A 17,486-nucleotide genomic window follows, 5' to 3' on the forward strand; every position below is an offset into this window, starting at 1 on the left:
TCGATACGCTCCCTAATCATGGTTTAAGCTGAGTTGCCCCTCTCTCAAGTGTACCATTGTCCTTCATAGCCTAGGTCACGTAAGCAACAAGTGTCAACGGCCTCTCTAAATCTCTCTTCGAACTTTATCCGTACCTCCCTCCTTCTCTTCGTATCTTAAAGTTTCATTAAAATCCCCTCCAAAGAGCATAGGCACCTCACTCTCTCTCCAAAGGAAATTTAAAAGAGCCCAAGTTTTGTGTCTTTCATCCTCCTTCGGCCACCCATAAATCCCCACGAAATGTCACACTGCCACACCACTACCCCTCTTGCTTCACATCCCCACATATATGATTTTGTGAGAATGACACAAGATTGAAATCAACCCCTTCTCTCCAATAAAGACACATACCTCCCACTTTACCCCTACTGGCTACCCCAAAAGTATTAGAGCACCCAAACCTGTATTTTAAATTTTTCCACTACACTTTTATTTATCATAGTTTCCGACAAGAAAATCATGGCGGGGAAAAATTTATTGCTCCATCTACGGAGTGGACGAACTGCTTGAGGATTCCCATAACTCGGCATTTCCAACATAAGAGATTCATTGATCCTGGCGGGGTTAGACATCCTCAACCTTCGCCGATACATTATAAGGTTCTATAGCATTAATGTTGTTGCGTTTCCCAACTCCGTAGTCTTCTACCTCCATCTCCTCAGTTTCAAGGGATCGCTTCAACACTACGATTGTTTGGTCATCCTCCATGTTGACTAGCCCCTGCACCCTGGCTAGCTTCTTCCAGGTCTTAGCATTCTTTTTCTTCCCTTCTGTCTCCGCTCTGAATACAAACATTGGGGCTTGAGGTTCTGTTTCCACCGGTATCTTGTGTGATTGTTCAGTATGGTGATTTTTAATAGGTTCACTCTAAAGCTTGTCCCTACTCACATTCTGCACTTTAAGTCTTGCAGCAGGATCAGCCTTGTCGCTTTGTGTTGTCTCATTCTCTAGCAACATAATACCTTAGCTTTATCCTCCTTCACCCCCTTGTTTCCATCCTCCTCCTCAATACAATCCCTTGTCCCAAACAAAATTTTCCTCCTGCTCACAATATTCTCCATCTCCTCCGCTTCTTTAACCTCCCTTTTCGGAGAGTAGCCTTCAACGAGGTTCCCCATCCCAATTCCTCCGTCACGGATTGGCAATCCGAGTGCCCCATAACCCCACAGCCGGAACAAAAATAAGGTAATCGTTCATAAGCGAAGTCGACCCTCGTCTCCCTCCCCTTGTCAAAAAATTTTTAAAAACGTCGCAGCGGAACTGAAGTGTCAAGCATCACCTTTACCCTGCAATTCCAAGAACATCCTTCTCAATCTCAATTATCTCCCCCATTCCCTTCACTAGTGCTGACACATAGGTAATCGTTCATAAGCGAAGTCGACCCTCGTCTCCCTCCCCTTCTTGTCAAATTTTTTTTGAAAACGTCGCAGTGGAACTGAGGTGTCAAGCATCACCTTTACCCTGCAATTCCAAGCACATCCTTCTCGATCTCAAATTCTCAATGATCTCCCCAATTCCCTTCACTATTGCTGACATAGGCGTTTGATCGACAATAAAAGGGAGGTTTTTTATTCTGACCTAGAATGGAGAATGGGTTAATTTTACATCTTTTGGTCTTCCTTCCAACACCTTCTCCTTGTCCCTCCAATGGAAGAATTGGATTGCAAAGAAATTGGGGCTCAGGTTTCAAATCGCCAATCCATGGGCAGGTGCCCAAATATTTGTCATTGTTCTCTTAAAAGCTTCAAAATTGTATGATCTCTCCGTAAAAATCTTACCCATCAGCATTAGGGTTAGATTCGATTCATCCTCTTTAAGATCAATAGACCCCAAATTGCATCTCACAATTCATCATCAATAGCAAGGTAAACCATGCTTTAGTACAAGTTACGTAAAGATAATAAATTTGGTAATCAAAGTTCATACGAAGTATTAGAATACTGCAAAGTAAAAAAAGATGCTGAAAAACAACTATATTTTCAAAAATCTAGTTTTCTTTCTTTTTTTAGTATTTCTTTATGATTTTGATTAACGTCGTTGTACTGGCGTTGTAAGAATTAGGTAAATATTAATAAAGCACTGGATAATTTCCAAAACTAAGAAAAACTAAATGGCTGTACAACCTTCAGTTGCTTTAGTATATACCTAAAAACCACCCAATCCAGTTATGTGTTTCTTCATGGCTTTATCTTTTCTGTAATGATTATTCCTTCCTCCTCCTCCCCGTCTTCCACGGCCCCTTCCCCTTCCTCTTCCAGCGTTACCTCCACCATCCATTTCCGAAGGATCAGACTCCTCCACTTCTACTTGGTTCTGCTCTTCTAGAATCTTAACAGCACCAAGAGGACGGTTACCACCACGTGCGAGTCCATGTATTTGTTCTTTCTGGGCTTGATTAATTAAAGATGCTTGCTTTTGGTCAGCAACTGCAACAGATCCTTCAACCTTGTAACTGTAGTTCTTACCATCCTTGACATAAAACTGAGGTTTCTTTTTAGAATTCCATTTGGATGTAGCTGCGCTGGAACCAAAACCATGGCTTTCAGCCCCAGAGGGCACACTCAATTTTGAACGAATTTTCACACCTAAAATCTCCGTCTCCTCTACACCCGATTCCACAACAGTCATGCCGAGATCATCAAAAGAGTCATCGTACTCATCTTCATATTCATATTGTGACAACAATGCAGTCATCTTTTCCATGTGCTTCTCATCTCTAGAACCCAAATTATCATGATCAGGTTGGTCATCTTTAGATTTTCTGATGAATCGTCCAACAGAAGATGATATGGAGGACCCTGATGAAGAAACTGCTGCTTGCTTTGGCTTCTGAGGTTTTATGATTGAATTTGTTGTAGGCAATTTTGTAGATTCTACAAAAATACCCTTTCCTTTATCTTTTTTTGTCAACTGTGGAGCAGACTTAGGTGGAATTATCTTCAATTTAGTATCCAATTTCCGCAGATCATCATGCAAAGTTCCCTCCAAAATCCTTTGAATCACCTCCTCAGGATTATGGTCATAGGCTTCAAGACAAGCTGATATAAATCCTTTTCCATAATCAGGGAAAAGGTCTTTCACTTGACTGATCTTTGACTCTGCAATTACAGCATCTTCTGTCACTTGCAAATCATCACTTCTACCAGAGTTTGGAGCGCTGGGTAACTTTCTAGAAACGGCAGGTAATGGATGTGTCATCATCACAGTCAAGTATTGGTATTGCTCATCATCTATGAATACCCATCCTGCATTAGCCATCATTAAAATTTGAGAAAGGTTCTCCATTTGTGAAACAGCTGAATACACATAACAATGCTATCTCAGTCATTCATGTTGAGGCTACGAAGTCATGCCCAAAACCAATTTATTATATTGAAAAAGTAGTGGAGAGCACACAGAAAAGGACAGTAAATGTCATACAGAGAAGAGACTATTAAGAAATTACAAATGAAACAAAATATTTCTCAATAAACATGGCTTTGTCTAAATAAGTATTTACCACTTTGTTTGAGGCTCTGAATTCTGTGCAAGGTTTGAAAGTTTCTTTCAATGTTTTGTAGGAATGTACCCCTGTGATGTTTGCCCTGAGGAACTGCAGCAATCTCCTTAAACGTTTGAACCAATATATCAGCCCTAATAACAGGATCCTCAACACTAGCAGGAAACATCTTCATGGCAGCAGGAAAGGGAAGGTTATTTTTAAATAACTCCTCGCTCAGGTAGCAATTATATAATAGTTTCCAACCAAGATCAACTAATCTTGAAGATAATACTTTCAAACTAAGAGAAACATCAGAAAGCATGGGAGATGTTTCCTTTCCTGCAGCTAATATGATTTGAAGCCCTTGTTGTAACGAGGGTAGCAGAGAGTCATGCAAAGTTGCAAGAACATTGACCAACTCATTGTTATTGTGACTGCAAAAACAGAGCAACTAACTTTTTAATGAAACAAAAGGATGTCATTACCAGTTTATAAAGTGACAAATAATAACTGTTTGCATAAAACAGGCAAGTAAAATCTAAATTATACAATTGGTACCTAGCATCAACAGGGCAAGCAAGGTAAAGAGCTGCAGGCTTATAAGCACTAACAAATGTGTCCATGGATACAACAGCATCATTTAGGAAATCCATCACCTACAAAAAAGAAAAAACATGGCAGACCATTCACAAAGTTTATACATTAAACCCGCTTAATGCAAAAGTAGGAAACAGTATGATGACTCTGGTGAACAGAGGGGGGGGGAGGAAAAGAAATTGTTGTATAATAGACACCGTTTACCAGAATTAGAAACAGTTCTGCTAGGAATACAGCTATGTTTCTCACAATCAGACATGGACAAACTATTATAGGATTTTAAGATAAAAGGGTTTAGGAACTGGAAAAGGAAAAAAAATTAGCAGGAGCTTAAGATATGGTTGAATTGAACATCAAATTGATCAAACTCAATTAGAATCCCTCCACATTCAAAAGGTGGACGCAACTATAAGGTTTTCTCCCTCTAGTTTTCTGAATATCCTCTCCTATTAATCATATCATCATCCACTACTTGGATGCTTGCTCTACGCCATTCCCGCCAACTTCCTAACCTCCACTTACGGTAACTGACTTTGGATACACAATCCCTACTTGCCCTTTGTGTTCCTTGTGGCGTTGATTGGGAATTTTGGGCTGATTTGTTGCATATTTTCCTACTTGATAGAGCCACTTTTAATTGATATTGCCACAATCAACTTAGATAAGAGGCAAATAGCAACCAGAAGGAAGTCTCGATTGTAGGTGAGAGGAGAAAAAACCAAGTGAAGAGATTAACCAACCTCTAAGTATTCTATATGTCGTTGACTGGGTCCATTGTCTACACGGCCACAAGCAGAAATCAAAACCTGTTCAAGGAATTGAGTTAGATTTTTATAAATATTGATAGGAAACAATCTAAGAAGAGTAAATCATACTAAGTATACTCAAAGTTCAACTGGGCTTAGATCACCTCCCCAATACAAGCATGCACTGTTTGGATATAATAAAAATAATAATAATAAGATAACTAGATAAGTTGTCAAAAGCCTTGAAAGGAGACAGGGAAGTCAACGTCAAACTTGAAAAGTAACCTATGTACAGCAACAAATCTATACAAATACACAGAAGCCATGATTAAATCTTCGTACAAGAACAGCTAGCTACTTTTATAAAGGATACTGTCAACTACACGAGACAGGAAAGCTATGAAATATTGGAATTAACTTTCCAAGTTTGTCACACTACTTCATCTGCTAATGCCAAAAATTTCATGATGGGAGAGTCCCTCACCAGTTTCAATTACATATATATTGTTTTGCATGAAAGTGTATTAAATCAATATATTTTGTTCCTTGTTGACCTTTTTATTTAACCAAGCTCTCACAATTTTTCTACATTTTTTAATCAATATTAGAGTAAAGGAATTAAGGATCTATGTAGAGCTATCCCCTTTATGTGTTTTTCTAAGATGGTCTGAGTTAAGTAGTATAAAAGGTCACAATGTTAAATTGCCACTGAATGTTTTATGATAAAAAAATTACCCAAGCTATTAGGAAAGTAGCTATGCACACCTGCAAAGGGGAGGTTCTAAAAATTGAGCAGGTATCTAGGAACCATTTTATAGGATGACACTATGAACTGATAAATAAAAGGATAACTTTGTACTCCCTCCATCCCTAAAAGATTGCCTCAAAATTCAATTTGTGCACATGGGTGAGCACAATTATTGACAAGGAGAGAGATAGAGAGAGCAAACTGAAATTAGAAAATTTTACCAAATAAAGTATGGAGCAATCTTTTAAGGACCGAGAATGTATATCACAAAAGATAATCATCACCTAACATATTTTTCATTGATTGTCACAAAAGCCAAGAAAATACAGATATGTCTAAGACAGATGATTAACATAACAAAGTTTCATTTAAAAATTCATGTGAAATGCCTTTAATCAACATGGGACAATTTGAACTTACAGAAAGTATAAACTAATTATTTAGTTCATGAATCTTTAGTTTAGGGTATTTGAAATTAAAGACTAACAAAATAATTTATTCATTAATTAGTTGATTGTACTGCTGTTTGTAGCTTCTACGATGAGTGGATTGTCTTAATGGCTGACATATAAGATTGGATGATTTGGTCCCTGCTCATAGAGAGTGTACCCTTTACTATTGCTATTATGACAAATCTTATTTTAGTTCACTTAGATGAAAGTAGAAATCAGAACTGATTTATCTAAGATATGCTAAAGGTACCTCTAAAACTACACCGACAATATAAACACATAAAGTATACAAGTGGTATTCTAATTAAATCATTAAGTGAACGTTTTCCGAGCAACAGCATAAATAAAATAGATATTACACTAACCATGGAATTTACAAAGTATAATATTTAGGGTTGCTTGGGGTAATACCAGTAAGGCAGTAAGTAAAACATAGCAAATTCATGGCTTTGTGAGCAGTAAATGAACAAACAACACTTGAACAAGGAAGATCAGCAAATTCATAAACAAATTATGTAGCTTAGGTTTAGATGAACTGATCAACTGATAGATCTGATTAAATTCATCCTCCAGCCAAAAAGCTCTTCAACAAACTTATTCATCTTACATTTAGTCAGATGTCATTTGTTCAACATTAACTATTAAACCCAAAAGAAGCAAAAAATTACCTCTAAAGATGAACTGCAACGTTCATACATTGTGCGAACAATGCCCAAGAAATGTGACAACATGGTAGTAAAACTTCTGTAGATATCAGGCTGTGCATTTATAGCATTCAAAACCTGGATCAGAAGAAAATAGTTATTTATAGTCTCATAAAAAGGAAAGCATTAGTATTTGTAGGCATAGCTCACAGAAGATCAATAATGTATCCTAGAAGGGCTATTGCACTTCCACCGGCATGATACTTAATGCAGTGGAAGTTCTATGGTAACTATGCAGAATCCTAATATATGAGGCACTTATTTCTTACTGAGCATGCACTTTTAAATATGTATCTCCATAAAACGTGCCTACTCCCAGCATCCAAAAAAGAAATTTTTTTTTCATGCTTTATCAAACCACAATATATTTCCATATAGTAATAATCTAAGAAATGTCAGGAACTAATTTCAAGTAAAGACAAGAAACATAATACACAGCCAAAAATAGAGAACAAAAAGGCATAAACAATATTATCTGTATAAAGTACTTTTAAAGGCAACTGCAATATATTTATTTATTTAATTAATAACAAAGAAATTAAAAGCATTATAATAATAGTAAACTAACTCAAAAATACAGAAGAAAAAAGCTTATCCAATATTACATCACCATGGGAAGTAACCTTGGTAATAGATATCTCACCTTATATCGCTCACAGACAAGACTTGAATATTTAGAGTTAAGTAATATGAAGCAATTTCCAATTTGAATAAGCATTCAACATGGCATTTATTCTTTTGTTAATAAAATGTAGTATTACCAACAAATTCTAACTTGTCACCAATATTCCGGATCCTAATACCAACCAAGTGGTAAATGATTCACTAATATCGAGTACTCCTTCCATACTTTATTGTTTGTTCCACTTTCTTTTGCGGCCGTATTTTATTACTAGTTCCATTTCCTTTTTTGCAAACTTTACTACTTCCTCCCCACTAGTGGTCCCCTCTTATCATAATTTAATATTATTCATATTCTCTCTCCTCCCCATTTACACTTTTGCTTTTTCGGATTTATTTTACTCTTCAACAAACCCCACTTGCATCATCAAATAATATTTCTACCGCTCCTCCAAAAACAAACTTTGTGTCCAGAGAAATGGAGCAAGTAATAAAATACGGATAGAGTAATAATTAGGAGGTTAATAAGTTTATATATTGAGGGAGAATTACTCACAAAAGATTTATAAAAGAGGAAGTTTTTCTTTCAACAATTTTTGGAAATTTTTCTGCAGTAATATATTCTATACAAGCTTCTTTATCTCTTCCCTCTCTCTCTCTCTCTCTCCAGCCTCTGCCCTCAATTTTTAAGCAAACCCAGAAAGTACTAGCCTGACTCTTGTCAAGATTTCTTTTCCGACTATAGATCTGTGGTTTTCCACCTAAAAGAGGAGGTAAGACTTAAAGATTCCAGTAAAGGGAGAAATGAGAAGATTGGTTAAGAACTGCTAGAGGATGGCTGTTTTCAGGTTGCAGGAGAAGTATGGTGAGCAGTCAGGCAATTTGGGTTGTTTCCAGAAGATGGTTGGAGTCCTTGGAGAACTGTTATCCATGGCAGACATGAACATGAGAAGAGGTCAAGGAAGGTGAGTAGAAAAGTAACCCAGAGAATGGTGGGTAATTGCTACTTTCACTGTGAGAGGTACCCAATATAATTACTTTTCTCATTCCATCCCCAACTTTAACTCCTTAATTATTCTGCTATTATTCCCCTTAAAGGTACCTAGGGTCGATCATCCAGAAGAATGGTGACATTGATCAAGACGTGACCCACAGGATTAAGTCAGGGTGGCTTAAATGGAGAGCGGCCACGGGAGTGCTATGCGACCGCAGCATTCCCTTAAAGTTGAAGGGAAAATTCTACAGGACTGCCATAAGACCAGTGTTGCTCTATGGTACAGAATGTTGGGCTTCTAAGAAAGAGCATATTAAAAAGATGGAGGTTACGGAAATGCGCATGTTAAGGTGGATGTGTGGAAACACTTTAAGAGATAGAATCAGAAATGAGGTTATTCGCAAGAAAGTAGGTGTGGCGGGCATTGTAGATAAATTAAGGGAAAATCGTCTGCGTTGGTTTGGACATGTAAGACGGAGACCCGAGGGTGCACCGGTGCGAAGAGTGGAAGAGTGGGACCATGGAGGGATTAAACGAGGAAGAGGGAGACCAAAGATGACTTGGTTGGAAGGAGTGAGGAAGGATATGAAGTGCATGGATTTACGTGAGGATGAAGTTTTGGATCGTAAGGGATGGAGGAGAAAGATTTATGTTGATGACTACACGGAATAATCAAATTTGGTTCATGTTAGCCGACCCCACTTTTGGGATTAAGGCTTTGATTGATTGATTGATTGATTGATATTCCCCTTAATCCAGCCATGATACAAAAAGACTATTGGAAATGTAGGAAATTGCATTACAAGGAAAGATTAGTCGCTGAGATATGCTCGTGGAGACTGGGCATAACATGACAAGTGGTGCAGTGGAAAATAATGTAATCACAGGTATACTAGTAATAGAGAAGGAAAAAAAATACAAATTCCCCAATCGCAGCTAGTCATCAAGAATAGAGCAGATGCAGTATGACAAGACTTTTTTCAAGTTACACTACAGGCATAAAAAAATTTAAAAAAAAATATATATATATATATAATCTCACCAGCGATCTGGTCAAATGTTCATTTTCATGACCATAGACTGCACATAAATCCAACAACTTGGGCAAATCAAGCAATTTCTTTTCCTGCAAAAGGACTAAACATAGAACAATGCATTAAAAGCAAACACTTACCAAAAAAGTTTTTACCATAAACTAATTGCTATGGCTATGGCACATTGATCAAGAATGGAACAAATTCACAGGCATACTCAAGCACCACATAATGTGTCACCATCTGTCACATACAAAGTTTATCAAATATAAGTGGAAGAAATGCAAGTTCTGTTACAAAATTTAGTTGACTTGCAGGCGTGCATAATCATGCACTTGTTTAACAGCTCAGTTCAAGTTTGATAAGATCACAAGCTTTTAATATTAATGTGTCTATTGATGATACAATTATGGCTTAGGCAATGTAATTAGGATTGGGCAATTGGCATTCTACTTCAGATCATAAGGAGCTATACAATAAGGTAAGATAAGATCCTACAGCATTTGCATACAACACCACCAACAAAGCCTTAGTCCCAAAATGATTTGGGGTCGGCTAACATGAATCTATCATAAGAAATTGTACTATATATAGAAAAGGACAAAACAAAACCATCATTTTAAAGAGTTTGAATAAAGGTGAGTAAAGTGAGTAAACGAAAGAGCATTTAAGAAAGATTTAAGGGAATTAAGAATAAAATCAAGAAAGTTATTACTTAAATAATAAGGTAAGATAAGATCCAACAACATTGCATAATTCAAAAATTACACTTAAATAAGTTATTATTTGTCATATTAGAAAAGCAACTTTGTAATTCAAATCTTTTAATAGTTCATTCAGTAGTTAATTGCATATTGATTTGCTTGTATGTGAGTATTAATGTAATTTATGATTTTCTTTTAAGCGTAGACTCTTAAGTTTCAAGGAATAAGAAGCAGCCGAGAGAGACCAAAAGACTTTCTTGGGAGTCAAAAGGATTCTTTTGTATGTGCTTTAGGTTCCAAGACTACAGAATGTAACACTCAGCTACTCACTAAAATATAGCATTACCATGAGGGCCATCTAAGGATATAGAGTTTTTATAGTATTCAAATGATCCTATGAGCGATTCCCCAAGAAATGAGAATAATCTAAGTCATTTGACCATATTTGGATCATAGACTCTAATTGCAATATAATAACTTTGGATTTTGGCCTTGTCAATGAGAATAACTTACGAAATTGTCATACAAACTTGATAAGTTTACAACTGCATTTCCTGATTTCCTTGTTCAAATTCTCATTACCTTTGTGTAATTGCCACAGCATAGGTTAAACCTTCAGAAGCATGACTCAAAAGGAAAAAAAAAATATTTTAAAAGAAAAATATTGACAATGTAGTGGAAGCTCTAAAGTTGAAACCTAACTATCATTCTTAAGAAAAATACTGATAATGTAGTGAGAGTTCTAGAGTTGAAACCTCTCATTCTTAACAAAAATAATGAATATGTAGTAAAAGCTCTAGTGTTATAGGTGGAGTACTAGAATGGGTTTGACACTCAATATCAAGGTTCTAAAGGCCCGCCTCCCACTCCCACCCACCCACCCACCTCCCCCAACCCAAAAAAAAAAAAAAAAAAAAAAAAAAAAGAATAGAAAGCAGTGCAAGTCACAGAGGTTATAATAAAGAAAAAAGGAAATACAAGATTACATCATTTGACATTTATAATTTATATTAGAAGGCGTTTCTAATCAAGGATGCACGCCACGTGTCACCCATTTCTTCCACCAAGAGCATGCCACATCACCCAATTAGAAATATGAATGCTACATGTCAATTGAAAAAAAAACAAAAAGTATTTGTCTAGAATCAAACATGGGTCCATTGAGAAATGAATAAGAAGCCATACAAATTTACTACCTAATAATTTAGTTAGCTTATTCTTCTTAAATATATATTTTGTAGACCAAGAGTGTTGTTCTTATACTTTTACACGAAAAAATATTTTTTAGACTAAACTTAAAATAAAAGTATTTAACATTATTATGTACTCTGTACATACAAAATATTAAAAGTAAAATTCATCTACCTAAAATACAATACGTGAAAATTATAAAACATAAATAATTAACGTATCGACCCGGCCGGGTTAAACACTAGTTTATTCTTAAAAGGTAAGACAAGACAGCTTTTAGAAAGATCAAAGAGATGTACCATAAAATAAATAAACTGTGGTCAGAAGTTAACAGTGAGCCAATCATTCTCAAGTAAGATAAACAAATCAAAGAAATCCCCATAAAGCAAGGAACCATTTCTGGTGTGAGGACCAATATCCTAGCCCATAGGTCTTCTATCCATTCCTGGCGTCAACGTTCACATATTAAGAGTGTTTAAACTTTAAAGGGGTGACTCAGGGCACCCCTTGCTTTCCTCGAAATCTTAATAAGCAAACAACCCTCGAGTATTTGAAACAAAATTCTCTTGAGTTTCAAGTTTGGAAAAAATCGTAGTCTAACCAACTCGCCTAATTAAGACAATAGCATGATAGGGTTTATGTTACCAGAAAATGCGTACAATTTGTTAGCAAAGAACAAAAATAATAAAACAAATCAATTCCATTGTCTATCATTAATACTTACAGATTTGGTAAACAAACAGCACTAGTAGAAGCCAAGTAAAAGATAATATCCCAACATCAAACTAAATGTATGGCTCCAACTCTACATTCTTCTGATCAAAGACCTAAGTCAATAGTAAGTGTCCATCTTCAACATAGTCTGAAAGTCTCTACGATCAAAAGGCTTTAATTTAACTCCCAATTAGCAGTTTAGCATAGAGTAAATCAAACGGCCCACTAAACTGTCATGTAATAATTTATAATCAATCTACCATATATTTAAATTCCTTTTGCAGCAAGGATTTACAAAGAGCAGCATTTTTGTAATATCAGTGGTCAGGTTGAAATGCCTTTTGCGATAGTATAGGTAAGACTACAAAAATCTGACACCAGGACACAACCTTTAACTCACTGCAAACAAGATCCATTATAGGCAATGTAATGATGTTATGGTACTGCTTACTCCAAGCCGGGAAAACAATCTAGTAGCATAATATAGATACAGAACTAAACTCATTATTTTAAATTTCTGATAATTATCTGTAGAGAATAACATGTCAAAACAGGTAAAGCAACTACCAGAGGTTGCTTCACAATTATAAAATTACAGGTCTTGTAAAGCTTTAACCAGGTAATACTTCACTATTACAGGTCTTGTAAAGCTTTAACCAGGTATTACTTCACTACTCCACATCGTGCAGTGCTCTAATCTAAACAGTAATAGCACATCCCATGAGAAGTTTTCAAACAATTATGTATTAAAATACGTATACATATACATTCCATACCACACAGAAGTTATGAAGTCAGCAACACCAGAGCTACAGGGTTTTTATTTCCCTAGAAAACCACAAGAAAACATCATTCATTAGATTATCACCAAGTAGAACTTTTACCCAGAAAATTTCCACCACATAAATATCCCCAACTTGGAGGCAATGGGAAACAAACTCCAAACCAAGGTTGGGAAGTTAGAGCTCTAAAATTGAGCTCCCACTAGATTTTCAGAGCTCAAATCTTACGAAATCAATAACACTAGAATTCATGACAAATATTCATAATTTAGTTCGAAGCTTAGTCTAGAGACACAGTGTTCAACATGATGATTCAAACTTCAACCAATTTTTAACTATAAACCAAGTATTTAGTGCAAATGACATAGAGATTATGGACATCGTAAACTCCGGCAATGACTGAGAAGATACAAATTAAAACAGTCATTTGGATCTTGCAAAAGAACATCCAAACGAAGGTTAGATTATGTTGCAGAAAATCAAGACACGTCCTCTTTCAATTGCACAGTTTATAGTGCAAAGTGCAGCTTCAGCACAGTATAATTATCTTATATATCCATGAGCCATGCCATTGAGTGGTCCATTACAACTCCAATAGCATCTAAGACAACCCACCTTGGTGATCTTTTTGACTAAGGCTTTCTGTGGCTGGCAAACCAGGATCCTTATTAGAAGATCTGCAATAAAAGTTCGATACATTCCAAAATAATAATCATATAACACAATATGACTACACTTCACAAATAGAATCAGACTGAGCAAAGAAATAAATGCTACAATATTTAGCAAGGTTATTAAAGCTGAAAACTCACATCCTATACAATAACATGAAAACACGGCGGCTTAGCTCTAAGTCCCCAACAATAACACCAGCAACAATTCCCTTGGCTCCATGATAAGGGAAATCATACCATCTACTTCTAAACTGCAGGAAACTGTCAAGAAATTCGTGCAAGGAGGTATCTACCGCCACTGAGGAGAAAAAGGCAGCAAAAATACCAAATAGAATGAATAACAATGCTTAGAAGCAAAAGAAAACTGGAGTATTAGATGCATGTCTACAAAAACATGAGAAAGCATCTTATCTACTTCCAAAACAAAATGTGTGCCAAGTAACATTTCCTCACCAAAAAAGTTTGAAGAACTCACTTTTACAGATTGCATGCCATTGCCTGAAATCATGATTATGATGATAGATCGAGGCTAAGCAGCTTAGGTAAAAGTCAAGCTGATCAATATAATAATAAATTATCTAACATAGACATAGTGACATACAACAAGCAAAAAATTACACATTTCAATACAGATATCAATAGAGGTGCTTAAACAAGAATCAGCACAAACATAAGTATGGAGAAAATATAGTGCCCAACTCTTTACTCAACAATCTCAAAACATAAATAAGCAACAGCTTTCAACTGTTTCTTCAAGGGCACGAGATTTTGTTAGAAATAATCATTCCATTGTTGAATACCCAATACATTGGCCAATTAGACAACCATTTCAAATAAATGATATCTCATCAAACAGTACCAAATTATAATGATTCATTATGTAATACACTATCATCGATGTAGCATTGCTAATGCGATATATATTACTACATCCGTCCCTTATTTATATGTTAGAAATTGGCATGTAAAAAAGGGACGGAAGGAATAACATTTTACACAAGGTTAAAGTCTTGAAGGTGATATCCAAAACGACGATAATACTCAGTAGCATATAAAATAACCAAATTATTTGTATAAAGAAAAAGGGAGTTAGAAATTAATAACCTTCACGCCAGAAATCTCTAGGTTTTAACTTGAGCAACCTAGCCAACTCTCTGTTAAGAAGATCGACGACTCTCTGAGACTCGAGGGGATCTAGACCACCTTCCACTGCACCCAAACCAACAGCTACAGCTTCATCCTGAGGAAGGTAATTTACGAAATTGCCCCCACCACCATTGTTGCTACTGGAAACCCACTCACCATTAGCGCCCAATTGAACTCTGCCACCCTTGAAATGAGCAACAGATGATGCTGAATTTGAGGATTGAGATTGACGCACAGAAGCAGAGAAACTAGGGTTACTGGTTTGAGGGGTTGATGTTGCTGAACTATGGTTAGTTTTGGGGACGAATTTCTTCTGGGTTTTGCCACGAAAACCCCTGTTGCCGGTGAAATTGGGGTTTTCATCCCTGTGATTAGACGATCGATTTGACATTGTGAGCAGTAGAAGAGGGGAATGGGGAATGGGGATTGGAAGGATGAATAGCAGGAGGGTTCGCCTTAACTGATCAGCGAATTTTGTTGTATTATTAAGACTCTAAAGTCTAAACTAAAAATAAAAAAAGAAAAAATAAAATAAAATAAAAATAAAAAATAAAAAGGTTTTTTCTAGTATAATATAGTTGTTAAAGATTTTACTGATAGAAAGTTTTATTTCGGAGAAATGAAGGAGTAAGTGGAGATGGAGGAACTGATAAGTATTTCACGTTTTATTTCCCTTGCATGCCACTCTATATATAGCATGAGTATTCAACTAAGGGCCTGTTCCGTTTGACTGAACTCAGCTGAACTGAACTGAACTGAACTGAACTGAACCGAGCTGAACTGAACTGAACTGAACTGAACTGAACTGAACTGAACTGAACTGAACTGAACTGAACTGAACTTATTAATTAGTGATTTTTAACTACGGATTAGTGATCTTTTATTATTTATTGATATTTATTACTATACATATGTGTATATACAAATGTACATATTAAAATATTTACGAAAAATATACTATATAATTATAATTATAAAATGTATGGAAAATATATTATAAAATGTATGGAAAATATATTAAAAACTTGAAACCTCTAAACATTTTAAACACATATACTATTTAATTCAAAAATAAAATAGTATTAGGACAAAAGAACACAAAACACTTACATGTATCTAACCCATTTAAACAAATTTTAAATAAAATAATATATATATATAAATAAAAATAAAAATAAAATAAAAATAAAAATAAAAATAAAAAAAACCAACAAAACACCCTAACTAACCCACGATGCTCTAACCCCAAATAAAGAGAAAGAAAATTAGTTGTGTAGTACTCTAACTGACTATGAAAATTAGTTTAAGTTGTGTAGTACTCTAATTTTCTCAATGAGATTAACATTAGAAATATGTTTCAAAAAAATAGAACCATTTGAACAATGAATTGTATCAATATTATTATTGTTATTATCATTATTATTAATTATTGATAATTATTATTATTATTTATTGATTATTATTATTAGTATTATTAGTATTATTATTATTAATATTATTGTTAATATTATTATTATTATTATTATTATTATTATTTTTGATGTTGTTGTCGTTGAATAAGAGCTTAAAAGAATGAAATTTGGCTTTATATCATTAGCAATATCATTAGACATAAATTAAGAGCTGAGCTGAACTGAACTGAACTGAACTGAACTGAACTGAACTGAGCTGAACTGAACTGAACTGAACTGAACTGAACTGAACTGAACTGAGCTGAACTGAACTGAACTGAACTGAACTGAACTGAACTGAACTGAACTGAACTGAATTTCAACGGAACAGAACAGGCCCTAAGAGTACAATGATTTCATACATATAAACAATATGGGTTCACAAGGGTTGGACTCATATATGCATTGTAACATCAAATCAATTATTGGCATTCACATTGCCTTCTAACACTCCCCCTTGAATGCCCATACTTATACACAAAAAGGTATTTGTTGCCTCATTAAAAACTTTGCTAGGTAAAACCCTTTTGGGATAAAAACCATAGCTAGGGAAAAAGAGTACAACAATATAGTATTATATGCTTTGGTTTACTGCCTCGTTAAAAACCTTGTCAGGAAAAACCCAGTGGGATAAAAACCTGATCGAAGGGAAAAAGAGTGCAGTACATATAATACTCCTCCTGATTTCAACATAGTTCACGGAGATGTCAGCATCCCGATTTTGTGAACTAACTGCTCAAATTTCTTCGAAGGAAGTGATTTGGTGAACAGGTCGGCAAGATTGTCACAAGACTGAATTTGCTGGATATTTATTTCCTCGTCCTTTTGCAGATCATGTGTGAAGAACAGTTTTGGGGCAATATGTTTCGTTTTATCTCCCTTAATATATCCTTCAGTCACTTGAGGAATGCATGTTGTATTGTCCTCAAATATGATGGTTGGGTCTTCTGTTATTGCGTTCATTCTACACTCCTTTTGGATATTACCGATCATCGACCTCAGCCATACACATTCTCGTCCTGCTTCATAGAGGGCTATCAATTCTGCATGATTTGAGGATGTCGCGGTCAATGTCTGCTTTGTTGATTTCCATGATATTGCAGTGCCGCCATAAGTGAACACATATCCATTTTGTGACTTAGCATTTTGAGGATCCGATAAGTATCCAGCATCTGCGTACCCAATGAGAGCAGCATCTTGTCTTGGTTGGTAATATAAACCAAGGTCTTGTGTCCCTCGTAGGTACCGGAGTAAGTGTCGAACTCCCTTCCAATGCCTATATGTTGGTGCATTGTTGTGCCTGGCTAGCAAGTTTACAGAGAAAGCTATGTCGGGTCTAGTGTTGTTAGCTAAGTACATTAAGGCTCCAATTGCACTTAAGTATGGTACTTCTGGACCCAGAACCTCT

The 17,486-nt window shown here is 35.6% G+C and overlaps 1 protein-coding gene across 2 annotated transcripts; it reads right to left on the reverse strand.

Annotated features, from left to right (window-relative positions):
* Positions 1–1,931: 1,931 nt before the first annotated feature.
* On the reverse strand, positions 1,932–15,315 carry LOC145638945 (uncharacterized). Of its 2 annotated transcripts, XM_081690021.1 has the most exons (9): positions 14,586–15,313; positions 13,620–13,779; positions 13,423–13,484; positions 9,425–9,519; positions 6,732–6,845; positions 4,858–4,923; positions 4,079–4,176; positions 3,539–3,954; positions 1,932–3,284 (listed from the first exon to the last, which is right to left on the reverse strand). In XM_081690021.1, exons 1-9 carry the CDS (start codon positions 15,016–15,018, stop codon positions 2,185–2,187), a joined length of 2,544 nt encoding a protein of 847 aa, XP_081546147.1. In that variant the 5' UTR covers positions 15,019–15,313; the 3' UTR covers positions 1,932–2,184. The 2 variants fall into 2 exon arrangements, with proteins under 2 accessions (XP_081546147.1, XP_081546148.1); XM_081690022.1 differs by lacking the exons at positions 13,423–13,484; positions 13,620–13,779 and having other exon boundaries at positions 14,586–15,315.
* Between the last annotated feature and the right edge of the window lie 2,171 nt (positions 15,316–17,486).

Source organism: Chenopodium album, chromosome 7 (genome assembly GCF_948465745.1).
Source record: "Chenopodium album chromosome 7, dcCheAlbu1.1, whole genome shotgun sequence".
NCBI classification, from domain to species: Eukaryota; Viridiplantae; Streptophyta; class Magnoliopsida; order Caryophyllales; family Amaranthaceae; genus Chenopodium; species Chenopodium album.

Bases quoted from the DNA above. Each gene is read 5' to 3' on its own strand.
- LOC145638945 (XM_081690021.1), bottom strand. From the start codon at position 15,018: ATGTCAAATCGATCGTCTAATCACAGGGATGAAAACCCCAATTTCACC. The intron at 9,520-13,422 runs GTGGGTTGTCTT...TTCTATGTTTAG, and splicing joins TAGTCAAAAAGATCACCAAG to TCCTTTTGCAGGAAAAGAAA. The intron at 3,955-4,078 runs GTACCAATTGTA...CTGTTTTTGCAG, and splicing joins GCTTGCCCTGTTGATGCTAG to TCACAATAACAATGAGTTGG.